The 19,829-nt window shown below is 40.3% G+C and overlaps 1 protein-coding gene across 9 annotated transcripts in view; it reads left to right on the forward strand.

Annotated features, from left to right (window-relative positions):
• The window catches only part of HDAC10 (histone deacetylase 10), a 36,511-nt gene extending 20,535 nt beyond the window's left edge, over nucleotides 1-15,976 (forward strand). For 7 of the 9 annotated variants that reach the window (XM_048836867.2, XM_048836873.2, XM_048836869.2 and 4 more), the window contains 6 exons: nucleotides 600-685; nucleotides 1,283-1,336; nucleotides 7,672-7,756; nucleotides 8,348-8,533; nucleotides 10,751-10,910; nucleotides 12,285-15,976. In XM_048836867.2, coding sequence (XP_048692824.1) covers nucleotides 600-685; nucleotides 1,283-1,336; nucleotides 7,672-7,756; nucleotides 8,348-8,533; nucleotides 10,751-10,910; nucleotides 12,285-12,310 — 597 coding nt within the window. In that variant the 3' untranslated portion in view covers nucleotides 12,311-15,976. Of the gene's footprint in view, nucleotides 1-599; nucleotides 686-1,282; nucleotides 1,337-7,671; nucleotides 7,757-8,347; nucleotides 8,534-9,561; nucleotides 9,673-10,750; nucleotides 10,911-12,284 lie in introns of those variants that run through there. The other 2 variants (XM_048836870.2, XM_048836868.2) reach the window with 2 other exon arrangements.
• Nucleotides 15,977-19,829: the final 3,853 nt, after the last annotated feature.

A 19,829-nucleotide genomic window follows, 5' to 3' on the forward strand; every position in this document is an offset into this window, starting at 1 on the left:
GACTTTCAGATTCTAGGCTGAGCTTCCCATGCTGGGAATTGGGAAATCCTTGTTTTACTCCATATTTATGTAGCATCTGAAGACATGACACAGACATTAGCTAATTTAATCTTTGCGGGGGTAGGTATTGTTCAGATAGGGGATGGGAAGGTGAAGGGATTTGGCCAAGATCACAATGACAGTGACAGTTAGAACTTGGCACAGCCTGATTCCCAGACCAGTGTTTGTTCCTCTTGAGCAGTGCCTACTTGTAAACTGAGCAGATTTATCTATAAGTCATTGAGTGACAATAAACATGGAACCCCATGGTGCCATTTTTACAGAGTCACTTTTCAGCATAGAACAACGCTTTTAAATAGGTTGCCAGACAGAGCCACTGTGTAGCATAACAGCCAAACACATCCTCTTTGCAGGTAGTGGGCCACGAGGACTTTTACCAATCTTGTTAGGCTACATCATTAATGTTCCTTTCACACAGCTGTAGCTTTGTTTGCATTTATATATAATGTATAGACAAAAACAGGTTCAACTGGTACAAATTAAAAAATGGTATGATATAGGATTTATTATGATTTATTAATACAAATTTTTATTTTTAGGTGTGCAATGGAATTGCAGAATCATCTCTGGCTTCTGTTTCTACAACCTTTGCACTAAAGCACTGCTTTGATTTTGGATTACAAAGGTGAGCTATGCTCATTGGATATGGTGCTCTCTTATAAAATTTGAAAATGTGATGCAAGTTCATAAACTACAATGGGCTGCCTTAAAAACATTTCATTTGCCTCTGTAATGAAACAACATCACCTCAATATGTGCAAAATTGCCTATACTAAATATAGGCAACCCTGTAAATGTGACCATAAAGCTATCTAGTTATCAAAGGCAAAACGCAACGTTTTAAGAGTGATTGTTAAATAACAGTTTTTCTAACTCTGTTTTTTGATTGCCTAAGTCCCCATTATTTTTATCAGCCTGTTGTATTATTTGTTTTTTGTCCTGAACTGTCATGAACCCGTATGCTATCCCATTGTTTTTTATATTGCTAATAGGTCAAATTCAGAGAAGACCCACGGTTGTTTATTATTTTTTCTGGATTGAATTCTCTTCCACACATGTAAACCCCTTAGCCAAATGGCCACATTTTCAGATTTTTTTCTGGTACTGATTACTTAATTGCACTGCATGTTTTTAAAAGTTAGAAACTTATAAATGTAAGGGGTGTGTGTGTGTGTGTGTGTATAACACGCACACACACATAATTATTCTTTGTGTTCTGTAGAGTGCTCTGCATAGTTGTTGGAGACGTGGATCTTGAACTCGATTTAGATGATGGGTAAGACTTTCCATTTGTTTCAGGTGATTAAATCCCAGAGGATCATTTCTAAATGATTCTAGGTGCACATATGTCTGAGGAAACTTGCATTAAATGACTACCCAAGCACCCAACAAACATTAGTTGTTTAATGGAGTTGATACCTAATAAAGTTGCGGCAGAATTGTACTCAGTATGTTTAGGTATATTTTGGGATGGCCTCTAAAGACAGAAGGTTGCCTTATAAGGGTTGTCTCTGGTAGGTTTTGTTGTTGGTTTAAAGTATAATCCTTTTCGATATTATTGAAAATTGAGATTGAAATGTCAGGCTATTTAAAAAAGGGATCTAAAAAGAGCAATATGTGATCAAATGTATTGCTGTTAATCACAGATGCTTTATTTAAGTCACTAAGAGCCCAGCACAGGTGAATGTGATGGTGGGGAGAAGGCACAAAATATCTTTTGCCTTCACATTCATGTGCCCCTACAGAGGGGCCAGATACATTCCCAGTCCTTGTCTGAGGTAATGCCAGCTCCAGGCTAGAACAGCAGTGAAACCAGCCTCAACAAAGGGTCAGACCATGGTCATGCCCTCTTGAACAACCAGTAGAACTGGCACCAGGATTAGGAACTGTATGATGCATGCTGTAAAAGGGTTAGCGGGGGGGGGGTCATCTTGCCCATGCTCATCTAGAACCCTAGACTCAGTGGGACTCTATGTTGTTCTCTAGATTTGTATTAGGAGAGGAAGAAGCAGGACTGGGCAGATAGCAAGGAGAGGGCGTGCATACATCATTTCCCACCTAACTCTGCAGTTTATCTACAAAATGGCTATATTATCTTTTCCATGGGGGGTCTCTCCATGGCTAGGACCTCTCTTTGAGGGGGTTTCCCTAGCCAGCCATTGGGAATGGAAAGCTACCAGGGGCACAGAACGGCTGCAGAGACACAAGATCTCCCTGCTGCTGGCCCCAGTCCACAACTGTTCCTCCAGGATCCATGTGGGTCACAGGGGACACAAGATTTCCTCCATCTGAGTCACCTCCAATGGGTGTTACCATGGGGGCTGGAAGCTTTCTGGGCAATCCCAGCAGAGCAATGGCACAGATTCTCAAAGGTATTTAGACTTCCACTGAAATCAGTGGTTGAAATTCAGTTGATTTCAGTGGAAGCTAGGAACCTAAGTATCTTTGAGGATCTGGGCTAATATGGCTACACATGCTCATCACAGAGCTGTGCCTTGAAGACACAGTCTATTCCAAAATGTATACAAAATACCATGTAGGACTTGAATTTGCTAAACGGTATCAAACTATCTCAGTATTAGAACCTAACATGGAAGGCAAGTTTCTTGTTGTTTGTACAGATGTAGGCATATTATGTGTGTACAGCACCTAGCACAATGGGGTCCTAATAAATAATAATGCTGTGTAGAGGTTTGTGGGGCAAGCCAATTGTGACATTAGACTCAAACTTTACATGATCTTGATGGTTCCCCTCGCTCACCCAGTCCTGTAATAGATCCCTAACCTCTGGCTGAGTTATTGAAGTCCTCAAATCAGAGTTTAAAGACTTCAAGATTACAGAGAATTCACTATTTACACTAGTTTAAACCGGCAAGTGACCCGTGCCCCATGCTGCAGAGGAAGGTGAAAACCCCCCAGGGTCTCTGCCAATCTGACCTAGGGGAAAATTCCTTCCTGACCCCAAATATGGCGATCAATTAGTCGCTGAGCATATGGGCAAGACCCACCAGGCAGATTCCTGGAAAAAAATTCTCTGTAGTCACTCAGAGCCCTCCCCATCTAGTGTCCTGTCTCTGGCCATTGGAGATTTTTGCTACTGGCGGTCACCAGTGAGCCACATGCCATCATAGGCAGTCCCATCATGTCATCCCTTCATCAAGCTCAGTCTTGAAGTCAGTTTGGTTTTTTACCCCACTGCTCCCCTTGGAAGACTGTTCCACAACTTCTCTCCTCTGATGGTTAGAAACCTTTGCCTAATTTTGAGCCTAAACTTATTGATGGTCAGTTTATATGCATTTGTTCTTATGTCCACATTGGGGCTTAACTTAAATAATTCTTCCCCCTCCCTGGTATTTATCCCTCTGATGTATTTAGAGAGAGCAATCAAATCTCCCCTTAGCCTTCTTTTGGTTAGGCTAAACAAGCCATGCTCTTTGAACCTCCTCTTATAAGGTAGGTTTTCCATTCTTTGGATTATCCTAGTAGCCCTTCTCTGTACCTGTTTCAATTTGAATTCATCTTTCCTAAACCCTGGAGACCTGAATTGCACAAAGTATTCCAGATGAAGTCTCAACAGTGCCTTATACACCTCTCCCTGATATAATATGGTCCTCGGGAGACAAAAAAAATCTCACCGCATTATAGGTGAAACTGCGTTATATTGAACTTGCTTTGGGCCCCCCTTTCCTTGTTCCCTGACCATCCCCTACCCAACCCCCCTGCTCCCTGTCCCCTGACTGCTCCGACCCCTCTCCACACCCTCTGCCCCATGACAGGCACTCACCAGCAGCAGCAGGAAGCGGAGCAACACGGCCCCAGCCCGCTCCACTCTGCCACCTCCCAGCCACAGCGCTCCGCTTCCCGCCACCAGTGAGTACAGAGGGTGTCCTTTCCTGAACCTCCCCTCACTCACCGGTGGCGGGAAGCGTTGGGGAAAGGATGCCCCCCGTACTCACCTGCGGCAGGAAATGGAGCACCGCGGCTGGGAGCTGGTGGAGTAGAGCAGGCTGGGGCCGGGCTGCTCCACTTCCCCACCGCTGGTGAGTGCGGGGGGGATCCCTTCCCCCTCCCCCGAGCAACATGGCTGGGGACGGGGTGAGGAAAGCGGAGCGGGCTGCCCCCGGCTAATCTCCTGGGCCACTCTGGGACTGTGGGGCCCCCAAAAGTGCCCCCCCAGCCCTTTCCTCCCAGACCCTGGAGGTTGGGGAGAAGCCCCTGACCACCCCCAAGACCCTCTGCCCCTTATCCAACCCATCGGCCCAGCCCGGCCCCCTTAACATGCTGCTCAGAGCAGTGTGTCGGAGCTTTACCGCGTTGTATGCGAACCCCCATTATATCGGGTCGCGTTATATCTGGGTAGAGGTGTATAATGATACTAACACTTCCCTGTTTCTACTGGAAATACCTCACCTGATGCATCCTGGGACTCCATTAGCCTTTTTCACAGCCACATCAAACTCATGGTTCATAGTCATCCTGTGATCAACCGATACATCCAGGTCTTTCTCCTCCTCTGTCACTTCCAACTGGTAAGTCCCCAGTTTATAGCAGAAATTCTTGTTAGTCCCTAAATACATGATCTTGCACTTTGCACTATTAAATTTTATCCTGTTTCTATCACTCCAGTTTACAAGGTCATCCAGATCTTCTTTTAGGATATTCTGGTCCTCCTCCATATTGGCAATACCTCCCAACTTTGTGTCCTCCACAAATTTTATTAGCTCACACTCGCTTTTTGTGCCAAGGTCAGTCATAAAAAGATTGGTCCCAAAACCAGTCCCTGAGGAACTCCACTAGTAACCTCCCTCAAGCCTGACAGTTTACTTGTCAATATGAACTGTTGTAGTCCCCCTCCTTAAACCAGTTCCTTATCCACCTTTCAATGCTCATATGAATCCCCATCTTCTCCAATTTAACTAATTTCCCATGTGGAACTGTATCAGATGTCTTACTGAAATCCACGTAGATTAGATCTACTGCATTTCCTTTGTCTAAAAAAATCAGTTATCTTTTCAAAGAAGGAAATCTGGTTGGTCTGGCACGATCCACCTTTTGTAAAACTATAATGTATTTTATCCCAGTTACTGTTCACCTCTGTCCTTAATTACTTTCTCTTTCAAAATTTGTTCCAAAGACCTTGATACAATTAAGGTCAAACTAACAGGTCTGTAGTGTCCGGGATCACTTTTCCCCCCTTTCTTAAAAATAGGAACTATATTAGCAATTCTCTAGTCATAGGGTACAACCCCCGAGTTTACAGATTCATTAAAATTCCTTGTTATTGGACTTGCAATTTCATGTGCCAGCTCCTTTGATATTCTTGGATGGAGATTATCCGTGCTCCCTGATTTAGTCCCATTAAGATGTATGAGTTTTGACTTCCACCTCAGATGCGGTAATTTCTACCTCCACATCCTCATTGCCATTAGCCACGCTGCCACTACCCCTAAGCTCCTCATTACCCTTATTAAAAACTGAGGCAAACTATTTGTTTAGGTGTTGGGCTAGGCCTAGATAATATTTACCCTCCACCCCCATCCCCAGTGTTTAGCAGTCCCACTTCTACTTTCCTTCTTTTCTTCTTATTTATATGGCTATAGAACCTTTTACTGTTGGTTTTAATTTCCTTTGCAAGATCCAACTCTGCTTGGCTTTTGTGAGTTCTCACTTTATCCCTACACTTTCTTACCTCCAAGAGGCTAGCTTTCCTTGCTGATCCCTCCCCTCTTCCATTCCTTGTAGGCTTTTCCGCTTTCTCTTCATCACCTGTTTTGTGATGCTTGCTCATCCAGCTTGCTCTGCCACTCTTCCCTACAAATGTTTTCCCCTTGCTAGGGATGCAGGCTTCAGATAGTTCCTGCAACTATGACTTAAAGTAATTCCAAGCCTCCTTCATCTTCAGATCCTTGAGTTCTTCAGTTCAGTCCATCTCTCTCACTAATTCCCTTAATTGTTTAAAGTTAGTTCTTGAAATCAAGGGCCCTTGTTGCAGATCTAGTTTTGTTTATCCTTGCATTTAAACTGAACTAGCTCATGATCATTCAAACCAAGGCTGTTCTCTACAACCAGTTCTTCTATGAGGTCCTCACTACTCGCAAATACCAAATCTAAAATGGCATCACCTCTTGTTGCTTCAGCGACTAGTTGGAGAAGAAATCAGTCAGCTATCACATCCAGGAAAATCTGGGCCCTACTATTATTGGTAGCACTTGTCCTCCAGTCTATATTTGGGAAGTTAAAGTCTCCCATAATCACACAATTTCCAGTACTATTTATTTCATTAAAAACATTAGATGTTCGTATCCATATCCAAATTAGATCCTGGTGGTCTGTAGCACACCCCAAGCACTATGTCAGGGGAACTTCTAGAAGCTTTCTTCCCCAAAGTGATTTTGGCACAGACAGACTCTTATCTTATCCATTCCATCACTTCTAATTTCTTTACGTCTATCTTATCATTAATATACTTTGCTACTCTACCTCCTTTGCCTTTATTTGTCTTTTCTGAACAGCACATACTCTTCAATACCTGTACTCCAGTCCATGTCTACGATTCCACCATGTTTCTGTTATCCCTATAATATCTGGTTTCACTTCCTGTACCAATAGTTCTAGTTCCTCCATTTTGTACACCAATGCAGGGAGCCCGGGTAACAAATGTCCTAATTGTTGCTGCTTGGCTTCCCCGACATTCATTGCCCGATTGGGTACAGTCATTCTACTGCCAGTATCACCACTATTCTTCCTCTTAATGTACATTGTTGTACCCCCTGCTGTTCCTTTCTCCATTCCTGTATCCTTTCTTACTTGATTTTCCTCGCCCTCAATGTTAAAATCAAGTGTGGAAATTACATGAGCATTTCCCCTAAGTTCCTCGTTTAAAGCTCTTTTAATGAGTTGTGCCGACCTCCATCCTAGAAGTCTGTTTTCCTCCCTACTCAGGTGGAGTCCATCCCACAAGAACTGTCCTCTGTCCATGAATGCCTCCCAGTGGTCAAACATCCCAAAGCCCTCCTTATAGCACCATTGCCTGAGCCATCTGTTGATCATCAGAATCTTGTCTCACCTTCATTCTCCTCCTCTAGTAAAAGGCAGAATCCCACTGAAGATCACCTGAGCCTCCATTTCCTTAAGCTTCTTCCCCAGCTTGGCATAGTCTCCCAATTTTGGTACTGTGAAAGTAGTTATTTCTTTATTGCATACTATGAAAATGTGCTTGCTAATCATATGTGGGGCTGGGGGGAAGAAGAGTCAAATAGACAATTCTTTATTGAAGGCCAACTTTACATCTCCAGCTCCTCTTTCCACTAAAAGTGGCTTGATCATTATTTTCCTAAAAACTTTAATACAAAAAAATTATTTTTATTGAGATTTCAGTTTTAACTGGTATTGACCTTTTTTAATCTTACTTTTCACAATTTAAACAAGGGACTACAATGATTCAGAAGTGTTTGCTGCTGAGTTAAATTTGAGATCAAATTTATATAAGGGGCCACGAATATCGTCCAAAGAATAATTTTTAATATCCACTTTCACTAATTTCACTAGTATTATTTATTATCTCATTAGAAGTTGTTGATGGAAATAGTGAAATGTATTTTTTATCTACAGAAAAATACTTTTGATGAACATTTGCCAGAAACAGCAAACTGAAAAGACCAACTCCAAATATCATATTTCTCTGAACTGGAGAGAGGTACATTAAAAAATTCTGGAAACCAAATAAGATAAAGGACTTTTTTTTTGTTTTTTTTTTGTTTTTTAAACTAAGTTAGAATAGAATCAAGTATATTTACTAGTTCGTAAAACTGACAATAGTGTCTAAGATTATCAATTTGATTCAAGTTTTTACTAATGAAATTGGGGGGGAAATTTCAAAGATACAAATGGGAGTTAGACATCTAACTGCCATTAGGCCTTTAAAAATCTCCCCTTTTTTTTCTTCTTCATTTGTGTATAGTGCATCTTAGGCACCAAAGTTGTGACAGCTTGAAGAAGGTTAAAATGGCCTCTGACACTAGTCCTGGAGGGGTGGAGTTGTAATGAAAGGGGAGATGAATAATGCATGATGCGTAATTAATACAAGTAATGATTCATATGAAAATAGGAACACTACATGAGATCAGAGAAGTATCCTGTTTCCAACAGTGATCTATTCTAGAAGTTTTTTATAGTTGTTCTCCTTTATTTCTTTGTTTTGTTTATTTTTTAATCTCTGTTTTTTGGTACATACAGGGATTTTGGAGTTTCACATAAATGTTAAATTGTTTTCTGTTTCTTGTTAAAGGATGCTGAAAGAAACAATTTCTTTTGTGCTGTACTTGGATTCATTCTTCCTGTAGCGTATAGCTATCAACCTGACTTAATGATAATAGTCATTGGACCAAACAGGAGCCTTGGTATAAATGGGATTTCTCTACTTACTTGTTTACTGCAAGGATTAGCTGAGTCTCGAATTCTTGTGGTAATTCAGGTAAGAAGTGGTGCTAATCTTGATTATCCTAAAATCCTTTTAGCTGACAAAGAAACTATTCTATTTAAGCACCATTGTCTTGAGTAGAAGTAGCAGTAGGCTGTCAGCATCCTCATTTATCAGAGCGTCACCAGAATACACCGTGCTGGGTGATATTCAATTTTATTTGGCTAGTTCACTTTAAAATAACAAAAACAAAACATAGTTTTTTTAAAAATATTGCTATGTAAAAGAAGCCTATATAATGGTAGGGGTGTATAAGTGAGTGACTTGGACTAGGCCACAAACGGTCATATTTGTAAAGGTGGTTAGATGCCTAAAGATGCAGGTAAGTGCCGACTGGAATTTTCAAAATCACCTGTGCATTGAAATCATTGGGGGTTAGGCACTAAGCTATTGTTGAAAATCTCGCTAGGCGCCTGGTCTGTAAGCATCCAAATACCTTTACAAATGTGGCTCTTACTTTCTCTACTCCAGATGTGTAAAACTGGAATAATACTGCTTTACTTACCACAAAGGTGTTATGCACTTTAACGCTTTTTAAGATAATTACATAGAAGGTGCTATTATAAATACAAAGTAATAGCAGAATTATATAGCAGGAAAGAAGCAAAAAAGTGGAAAATGTAAGTTACCATGAATCCATTTACAGACTTACTGACAAGTACTATGTGGGGTAAATGTAACATTTATTTATTGTTTTAATGTAATGAAATACATAAAATGGAATCTCTTTCCTGGAAACTGCCCCAGTTAGGGACATGTTATTTCTCAAGATGTCAATTAAGTAATCTTACCGTACTTTATTCTACATTTCTCTAGAATTTTCTTTGAATTTACTGTGCTATGATATTTAAATTTTGTGAACTAAATCTGTATATTGTGTGATACAGCATGGCCAGAGGGGAGCAAGAGAGTGTAAGAAGGGAGCCTTATTCCCTGTAGAGGGAAGAAAGTTTGCTATAGATTAATTAAAGCACCTGAAGCCAGTCACCTGATTTAAAAAAAACCCTGCTTCAATCGGACAGGAGGAGGATTTGAAGCAGAGTGGATTGGGGTTGGCGCAGAGAGCAGTTTGGAGGGAAGCAGAGGAGAGTTTGGAGAAATGCTGCTGTGGGCTAAGAAGACCAAGACCCTAGGTAAAGGGACACCTGGTTTGTGCAGAGGGAGGGCAGGAAGCCCCACAAGCTGAAGGGCAGGAGAGGAAAGTAGTCCAGGGGAAGGAACCACTAGTTCAAGTGGTTTACCGCTATCCCTAGGGCCCCTGAGCTGGGACCCGGAGTAGAGGATGGGCCCGGGTCCCTCCCTCTCCACTCCCCCCCTCCAGGACAGTAGTGGGGCAGTTAATACCCCAGTTCAGGGGCAAGAAACGGTGCCCTGAACCGCGCGCCCCCCCCCCCCCCCAAGAAAAAGCGCAAGACCCATCATAGTAGCGCCGGCAATTTGCCACAATTGATATACAGTATTCTGAAATATTTGTGCACACTAACTAGGAGCATTCAGCTGGGAAGAATTATTGGGAGTCTGAAGGGTAGGCTGAGAGATGAAGGAGGAGCTTGGATGGACATGTGAGCCTCTAATGAATGACTGAAATAGATTTATATTAACACTTAGCGGGTAGTACCTATAATAAAAATGTGGAGATTTTATATAGCGTGCTTGGCTTCTTAGAAGAACTAAAATCCACGTTATCCCTTTTCAATGAAATTCAGTAACATTATTGAAGAATGAAAATAAGTGGCATGCTCTTCACCATTAGTCACAATGACCACAGAAAATGCTTTCAGTGACTTTACAACATTGATTTAAACTGTTAAAAGATTCTAGAAAATTTTTATAATGTCATTACTGGTCAAAGCAAAATAAATCACTGTTTATTAGTGACGGAAAATTCAGTGATCTATGAAGTAAATAAGACCTATTTTTCTCCATTTTTCCATCTTTAATTCTGTGCTATTTCTTTTGTCTCATAAAAGAGTAACTGAGAGGTCATTTGTATTTGCGATAAATTAGCTTTATAGGAGTTCACAGTATGAATTCCTTCGTCATCTGCTTCAGCTCTTCCACTGGTAGTACTTTCAGACTTGGAAAACTGAAAGTTACTTCATTATTACCAGTGATACTGCCAACTTCATTACAATAGGTTATAAAATATTGCATTCTCTTGCTGAAACAAATAAAAATTTGCTTCACCACTATATATATATTTTTAAATAGGACACAGAAATAAAACTAGTGCAAAGTGTGGCCAAAACCTTATCAGGTGTTCCTGCACCTGACTTTGGAGCCTATGCACCTGCTTCCCAAGAAAATGTACTTGAAATAAAACGATTAAGAAACCAACTTCAACAGGAATGGAAAATGCTTCGATGTTCAGGTAAGTAATCTGTTTGTAGTTCCGCTTCTTGGTACAGTTAGTATGTTTCTGAAAAGGCTATAAACTTACTAAGGGTTCAGTTGTGTACCATTAAAGTCAATGGGAGTTTTTTCCATTGACTTGAACGGGAGCAGGATCGAGCCCTTAAATGCCTGGTGAGATCTGTCTTCCTGGGGTTCCCATCACTGAAGTAAGAAAGCACTGAATTCAGTACCACTGTGCCTGCATACAACATGGAATGCAGCCACTTCAAGTACTTAACGTTAAGCACTCACATTGAAAAGTAGTTTTCGGATCAAAATATTGTATATTCAGTGAACAATTCAGAGACACACAGGCTCTGAATCTGTTAATCTTTTCAGAATGTGGCTCAGTCTTCTATCACTTATTCACTTGCTTACTATTCTCGCATGAGTAGTCCCACTGAACTTCATAGGGTCTACTCATGTACTCAGAGTTAAGCACATATATAAGTATTTGCAGAATCAGGGTCTGGGTTGGTACAGGACTCTGATTTTAGCAGGGAAATAGGCTTTCAAACTTCTGTATCCAGAAAGCTTCCTCTTAGCCAATACATGTATGTTAGGGATAGGGCACACCATAATAACATTGTGTTATATCCAGCAAGTGGGTGATTATGTTAACACTTTTGCTTATTTATGTCAAGACAGAGAGATCCCACAATTGTCTGCAGAGTAAAACATAGCTTTTGGCAGTAGTGAATATAAAACCTGCCACAAGCAAGATACATGAATATTTGTCTTGGTACAAGCTTAGGAAGTGCCTTCCCACCTATTGGTACCTGGAATGTGGTAAACCAGAGATAAGGAAAGGTACAGAACAACAAGTTAAGAAACTGGTATGAACTGGTGGGTTGGATCTTAGGTAACATATAAAGTGCTTTAACTTGTATAAAGCCATGACATAAAGGTAGTTTTGGGGAAATATCTTTTGAAGTGCACTTACTGGGTAAGGTGAATATGCTGTGAGATAAAAATTGCTTCCTGAAATGTCTCTTGCATATTATACAATCTCTTGCTTTAGGCAGTAAACTGGCTGAGCTTGGTTATTTGGTCTCTTGAATATTTTTAATATGGAACCCAACTGTAGTCAAACACTCTCTACTATATAACTTTTTGTTTTGGAAGGGAGGGGAAAGGGAACAAGTTTAGACAAACAAAATTAAAAATGGGGATACAAACGCCCTCCACCCCCGCCACACGCATACACTCAAAAAAAACCGTGCAGCTGTTCGTGGAAGTAGGTTGAGATCATCTGACCAGTTCCTATAGACGGTAAAAATGTAATCTGGATTTTTGGGATTCTGCTGTGTATCTTGACTAATAATTGCGCTCTTATTTTTTCTCTTTGTAGTAAGGGACTGGATTTCTGGAAGCTGAGGTCACTTGACTACCTTTGGGCTCCATCATTTAACACATTTCATCATGACCGAAGGAAAAAGTGTCACTTTTGGTTGTTTTCTTTTAAATCAATGAACAAAGATTATCAAGATATGGCCACAGCAAGAGCCATTCACAATTGTTTTACGACTATTAAATATTTTTGTTCAAGAACCACATTTTCAGCTAAGAGCTCTTGCTGTGTGTCCGCAAAAGCGTTCATATATCAAGTTGTGCATGCAAAACCTGCATTTGTTTGTAACTGCCTGCCAAATTATGGACCCAGTCCTGCAAACATGTATAGGTGTATCTTTTCATGCATAGAATCATAGATGTGTAGAAGTGGAAGGGACCTTGAGTGGTCATCTAGTCCAGTCTCCTACACTCAAGGCAGGACTAAGTATTATCTAGACAAGGGGTAGTCAGTAGGTGGACCATGGGCCAAATCTGGATCGCCAGATGCTTTTGAGCATACCCCGAAATCTTTTTATGTACGTATTATTATTATTATTTTATTTTATTTTCTCTGGAGTCTGGACCTTGACTATATCTTGACCAAGAAATTTGGACCTTGACAAAAAATAATTGACTACCCCAATCTAGACCATCCCTGACAGGTCTAGCCTGCTCTTAAAAACCTCCAATAAGAGAGATTCCACATGAATGGTCCTATGTAACTCAATGAGACTGCTTATGTGTATAAGTGTTTTCAGGATTGGGCCTATGTGATTTATGAGTGCAAAGATGAGTTTTGCACATGCAGTAAGCTGAGTGTATATGAATTGTGAAGCTGACTGGAAACTTGGGCCCAAGAGGAGAGCAGGGAGAAAATGAGTGGTCATAATACAGTAATTGAGGAGTTTTCTGAATTACTCCAAAGTATGAACAAATACTCTGCACTGCCTTCCAGCAACATGTATCAAACACATTTAATTCTGAATTAAACTTTTTATTGACAGTCCTCCAGCCTCCTTTTATCATCCACTAATCTCCTATTGCAAGCTTCCATCTTACTTTCCATGGACTAGATGCTGGTACCCAGGTTGAATTGCAAAATAATTTCACTTAGGTCAATGGGACTACTCATGGAGTAAGGTTATCATAACCTGACCATATGTTAGTAGTCACCATTCCCTACAACTCCCCCCACACAAACATAGCCACACTTTCTCTTGTTTCTTAATTTTTTTTGATCAACAGTTATCTGCCTAGCTATTTCCAGGAAATAATTTTAAAAGAAAAACACTTGGGGGCATATTATATTTTGAAAATATGCATCTGGTGTTAATGTTTAATATCCTGACATATACAGCATTCTTTTATTCTTTATATTACTTTATTCAATTTATTCAGGCAAGGAGCCAGGAACTCCTGAGTTATCTTCCCTTTGTTAGTGGCTTCTTCTGTGGCTTTTGATAGTTCTCTGGCCAGTCTCTGCCTCAGTTTCTCCAGCTGTAAAATGTAATAGTCCTCCCCTCCCAGGATTAAATAGTTCATTTCTGTGAAGTGCTTTGTAGCTGAAAAGCACAATATAAGCACTAAGCAGTATTATTAAATGGAATGGTTTGAATAGCTAACACTGAAGTAGGCTCTGTTTTGTTTCTTTTGGGATATTTACGTAGGTGGTAGCAAGGTGAGCTGAGAAGTGTTTTGATTTGTTGATGTACTTCATTTTGTATGACAGATTTCTATAGTAGGAGGGATGAGCTGGAGTGCCAATGAGAAGCGCAGTCAGGAAAGTAACAAATACTTTCCTCATGGACTGTATTTTCTAAATGGACAACTAACCTGATTCTCAATTACTGGGGAACAATCTCCACTCATTGACCTATTTTTGCTTTCCACAACCAAATCTCTGCACAACTTTTCATGAGTGATGTACCCAAGTATTCGGACTCTAGATTTTAACAATACAGTTGAGATGATATTCACCTAAATCTGGGTTATTGCTGATCATGTACTCTATGTATCATATGACTTTTAAAAAAAAACCCTAATTTTGTATTTGTGGATAATCTAAGCACTATACCCAGATGTACAGACACTCTTCTCCCAACCTATGTGTTATATAACTTTAACATTAGCTTTAATAAAAATTGTCAATCTATTGGTGCTGTTAAGGCTCAGCAAGGATTGATTAGGCATAGAGACTGGACTGAACCTACACTGCAGTTCATGCAGATGCACCTGTGCTAGGTGCAATCTAACTAGCTTGCTAAAATGAGCAGTGAGGACATACCAATGCAAGTTTCGGGCGGTCTACCAATGCAAGTACGTACCCAGTGGGGCCAGGTGGGCTTGTACAGCCTGCACTGAAGCCCATGCCCCCATGTCCTCACTGCTATTTTAGCTATATTACAGCTAGTGCTGGTACATCTACATGAGCTGCAAATTACACCCCTGGATATCAATGTAGATGTAGCCTTAGAAGCAGTCCCGTCCAGGTCAGGCTTGAAGCACTGCTCTGCAAGCGTTGTACATGTTCAGTGGACTTTTCAGGCCAGCCTCTTTCATGAGCAGAAAGTTCCCCATACAACGAAGATTAAAAATAAAAAAGGCAGGGAGTGTTGCAGTGCTAGAGTAATATGCCCTCCCTAATGTAACTAAAGTTAATGTATAGATTCTGAAGCCAGAAGGGACCACTGAGATTATGGAGTCTGACCCCAGCACACACACATAACAGGCCACAAAATAATCCCTGTTTTGAACTAAAGTGTATTTTTTAGAAAAACATCCAATCTTGATTTTATGATTTCCAATGATGGAGAATCCACTACAATCTTTGGTAAATTGTTCCAATTATTAATTACCCTCACTATTAAAAATTTATATTTTATTTCTAGTGAAGGCCTAGGGCACTGGGATTAATAGCTTTGTTGCTTCTGAACACTCCAGGAATGTTTTGGCAGAATACACCTGCTGTGTCGTTAAATGTGGCTACCAACCTTGCATTCCACTGTTTTCAATGGAATGTTAATGGGCAAACCCCTGCATAGCAGGGAACAATCAGCTACAACAGTAGTGCTTCTTGATCAGCGTTGGTGGGGAATTAGTCCCAGATACAGCATTGTTTTTGCTTATTATTTTGTTGCTTTTAAATGCATGTTCTGCTAGGGATGTCATTTACCATATGAATTCTCTTGATATACCCAGCAACTTTCTACATGAATTCCAAGGTTTGAATACTGTAAATTCTTTGTAGCTAGCTCATATTGAAACATGCATAATTTTAAAAGTACTTTATTCACAGGGACTTTGTTCTTCACTCTCCCAACTAATACTGGAAATTAGTAGGGTCTGTAAATGTTAAATGCAAGATTTAATTAAAAGAAGAAATATCATATTTAAAAATAGAGCACTTTAACTACTAACATCAATTTTAAATGTTCCAAGCAATGGAGAGATTGTATATTTCCTGTATATAGAAATATTAATATTTTATCATGATAAAGCAAGATGAACAAGGTGAACATTTGAAAATGAATAAGAATAGCCTACTTGTTTATCTGGTGACATAGTTCAGTTCTCAGCTTCAAAAGTAATGCTTCTAGCACAATGAGATCAGAGTATTAATTCCAGGTTCTAATACAAAACAGTGTCTTTTTACTTATCTCTACCAAGTCCATTCCTGTCACTTTGATTGAAATAAATGGTAGATATTTTTTTCATGATCTTCATCCTTAAAACACATATACTTACATGGTTAACTTGCTCAAGTCAAAGGTAAAGTTATCAAAAGCACCTAAGATGAGCCACAGAAGGAGGAGCCTAGCCAGCCATGGGAGCCCCAGCAACTTTGGTCCCTGCTAAGGAGGAGAGCCCCCAGAGATCCAGTTCTAGCTGTGTGTTATAGAAGTTTTGCCAAATCTGCAGCAGATTTAAGAAAATATTTTGGTCCAGTGCCTCAGCCTTTACTGAAAATTTCTGACTAGCTCTACTCATAAGTTACTTAAGCTCCTACATCACATTTAAAGTCGGTGAGACTGAGGCTTCTAAGTGACTTTAGATGCTTTTGAAAATTTTACCTAAAGTGACTACTTGCATGCTTAAAATTTGAGCATGTGCATGTGTTTGCAAGATTGGGGCCCATATGGGGATATATCACTTAACAGTACTTATGTCCTAAACAATCTGAATATCACAACTTTAAATTGCAGTAGAATTCTATTAAGAGAGGTCTTCTATGGCTATTCCTATTTTAGATTTTCTAGCTCATACTGACTTTTGACTTGAGGTGGGCAGGAAAAGGTTTTCCCATTCTGCAAGAATTTTTGAGATTTTGAAAACTTTTACTGTCCCAAATTGGGATGAAATGTCAACACCTCAAATTCTCATGAACCAAAACATTCAAATCAGGTGAAAAATTTGTTTTAAATTGGAAAATTGAATTTTTTGTGTCGGGGACATTTTGACAATTTCAAAACGAATTTTACCAACAGTAAAAAAATTTTGAATTTGTCTAAACCAACCCTTTCCTGCAAAATGTTTGTTTCAAATGATCAGCATTTTCTGATGGGGAAAAAACATTTTGAAAAATTCCCAACAAGGTCTACTTTTGACCTGCCTTCATTAGATTGTAATATTCTATAGCCGATCCTTGAATCCAAGATTGTAGTATTTTTAATATAAATTATTAGGTTCTTGAGCTCTTGATCAAATTAAATGGAAGATTTTCCAGTATATTTTTTCAGTAGGATTACTTTGCAGGTAATGTCAGAAGATTGTTTCTAAGGTTGATATGTATTAGAAAGCCAACTATTATAATATACAATAAAATGATGGCATTCTTTGCTATAACTTTGTCTACACAAAAATATATTGGAAGAGTAAATGCTAAAAAGTGTGATGCAACAATAGCAATCAGCCTAAAAATAAACCACCAACCTTAGTTTGAAAGGAAAATCCAATTTGGGGTATTGGTTTCAAATTATCAGTAAGGTGAACCAAAACAACAGACAGAGTTCTTCAAAGCACTTTACCGTACTAGCGGTGGATATGAGAGGGGCACCTAAAAAGAGGCAGCGTAGTCTAAGGCAGGGTTCTCAACCTTTTTCTTTCTAACTATTGAAAACTCCACTACCCACCGGTGCCACAACAACTGTTTTTTCTGCGTATAAAAGCCAGGGCCAGAGTTAGAGGGTACAAGGAAGGCAGCTGACCGGGACCCCACATCATAGGGGGCAAGGTGAAGCTAAATTGCTCAGGCTTTGGCCCTGGTCCCAGGTGGTGGGGCTTGAGGGCCCAGACTGCAGTCCTACATGGCAGGATTTTGGCTTACTGCCCTGGGCCCTAGCGAGTCTAATGCCAGCCATGTTTGGCGGACCTCCTGGAACTGCTCGTGGTCCCTCAGGAGGCCCAAGACCCCTGGTTGAGAACCACTGGTCTAATGGATAAGCCTACTCCTGGGGGAATTCTGCACCAAAAAATTAAAAATTCTGCAACAAAAATTTTTAAAATTCTGTACACAATACTTTCAAATTCTGCATATTTTATTTGACAAAGTAACAATATATCACACCAGTTTCAATTATTTTTAGTCATTTATTTCAAAATACCTGTCAGCAAGTATGTCTGTAACAATACAGACAACAAAAAAGATTCAGAATTATTTTGACAAATAGATTCCTTACTAGGCATATTAATACAGAACTTTGAGTAATAATTCATTTAAACTACAATACAGAACCATATTTCCCGCACCCCCAGAAGCAGTGCAAAGTCTGGGAGGAGTCAGGGGTAATGGAGGAGCAAAACTTGGAGGGTTGGTGGGTGTGGATGGGAAAAGTATGGAACAGGTATTTTGAGGGTAGGGGTGGGGAGGGACTGTTAGGGAGCTTCCCCCATGCAGACCCTGGCTGTCCCCTAGACTCTCCCATTCAGTCAGGCACATGTGTCCCTCCACCTCCACTCAGATACCCACTCCCCCCATCCCCATGTGGCCCCGCACCCCCTCCCCATCCTCATGTGTGTTTGTGCCCCTACTCAGACACCCTCAGTTCCTATGTTGCTCTGCACTCCCTCCCCCATTACCATGTGGCCATGCATTTCCCTTCCCACTATGGCCCTATGCCTCCACTCCAATTCAGCCCCGGCCCTAGTCTGTCCTCCCCTACTAGCCCTCATGAGCCCCTATCTGACCCCCGTCAGCACTCCACGCTGTCTCCCCATAACCGCTATCTCCTGACCTGGCCCGCTGCGTAGAAGCCTCTGCAGCCTCTTTCTCTTCCCTAGCTTGCTGGGAGCTACTGATTTGTTCTATCACCCTCTGGTGGGCAAAAGGTAGCACTGCAGAAGTTATTTTCTGCTAGGAGCTGCTGCTGCGTTCTGTCACCACAGTGTCCTCTGGTGGGCAAAAGGTGGAACTGCAGCAATTTTTCAGCAGAGCCCTTCTTCTGCACAAAAAATTAAAATTATGCACAGCTAACTAATTATGCACATGTGTAGTGGCACAGAATTCCCCCAGGAGTAAAAAGGACTAGGAGCCAGAACTCATCAGTTCTATTCCAAAGTGCTACACTCTGTTGCCTTAATACTACTTAACATATACAGCATATCTCATCCAAGGATTCAAAAATATTTTACAAATATTCTTTACGCCTTGTATTCCCTGTACCATGACATAAATATCACTGTTCCCATTGTTCAGGTGGCAAAATTTGAAGCTCAGAGAGATTTAAGTGTCTTGCCAAAAGCTACAAAGTGAGTGAGTGGTAACGCTACGATTAGAACTCAAGTTGCCTGACTGTCCCGTATCTAATCAATTGAGAGACTTAAACTGTGTCCCATGCAACTCACTTAATTCCTCTATTCCTATTTGTGTGTATATAAAACAGGGATAACTTATTGATCTTGTGCTTTGAAAACATAAAGTAATGTAAAATTATTATTATTACTGGGGCAGATCCAAGAACAGCACTACAAATAGACAAGTAAACATTTCTCCCTTCATCTTAGCTCTGCTGTCTCCAAAAGCCAGCAAAATCTTAGCTTGGCAGACCCAAACTGAACAGAGCAGGAGAAGCTTGTTAACGATGATGCTGAATTCAGTTTTCAGTGGACCAAAATATGGCAACCCTTGAACTACTGCCTAGTGTGATACGCGAAAGCCCATGTTGTACATGAATGTGTTGCAGAGCTCCTCTTAAAATTAAGTTGCTCAAAGCCAAAGAAAATTCCCAGACACAAAATGTTGACCTGCAGTTAGTTGTACAATGTAACTGAAACTTAAGAGGAAAATACCTTTGAGAATTAAGCATCCTTGGGGCTAAATCACTGTTATGAAAATGTTTAGAAAAATCATGTACACAGGTAGCACATACTATCATTTTAATGTACATGCTCATTTTGTAGCTCAGAATCAAGTAACACATATACCTTGTTATAACTTGACACTTTTTTCACTGACAAATACACATAACAAAATGATTATTAAAGATGCAAGTCTTCTGAAGCACTTCTTTCACATATTTGTAGTAAAATCCCACCGGAATAAAATGTTAAAAGAATTCACTAAGATTGT

The sequence above is a fragment of the Caretta caretta genome, chromosome 1 (assembly GCF_965140235.1).
Source record: "Caretta caretta isolate rCarCar2 chromosome 1, rCarCar1.hap1, whole genome shotgun sequence".
NCBI classification, from domain to species: domain Eukaryota; kingdom Metazoa; phylum Chordata; order Testudines; family Cheloniidae; genus Caretta; species Caretta caretta.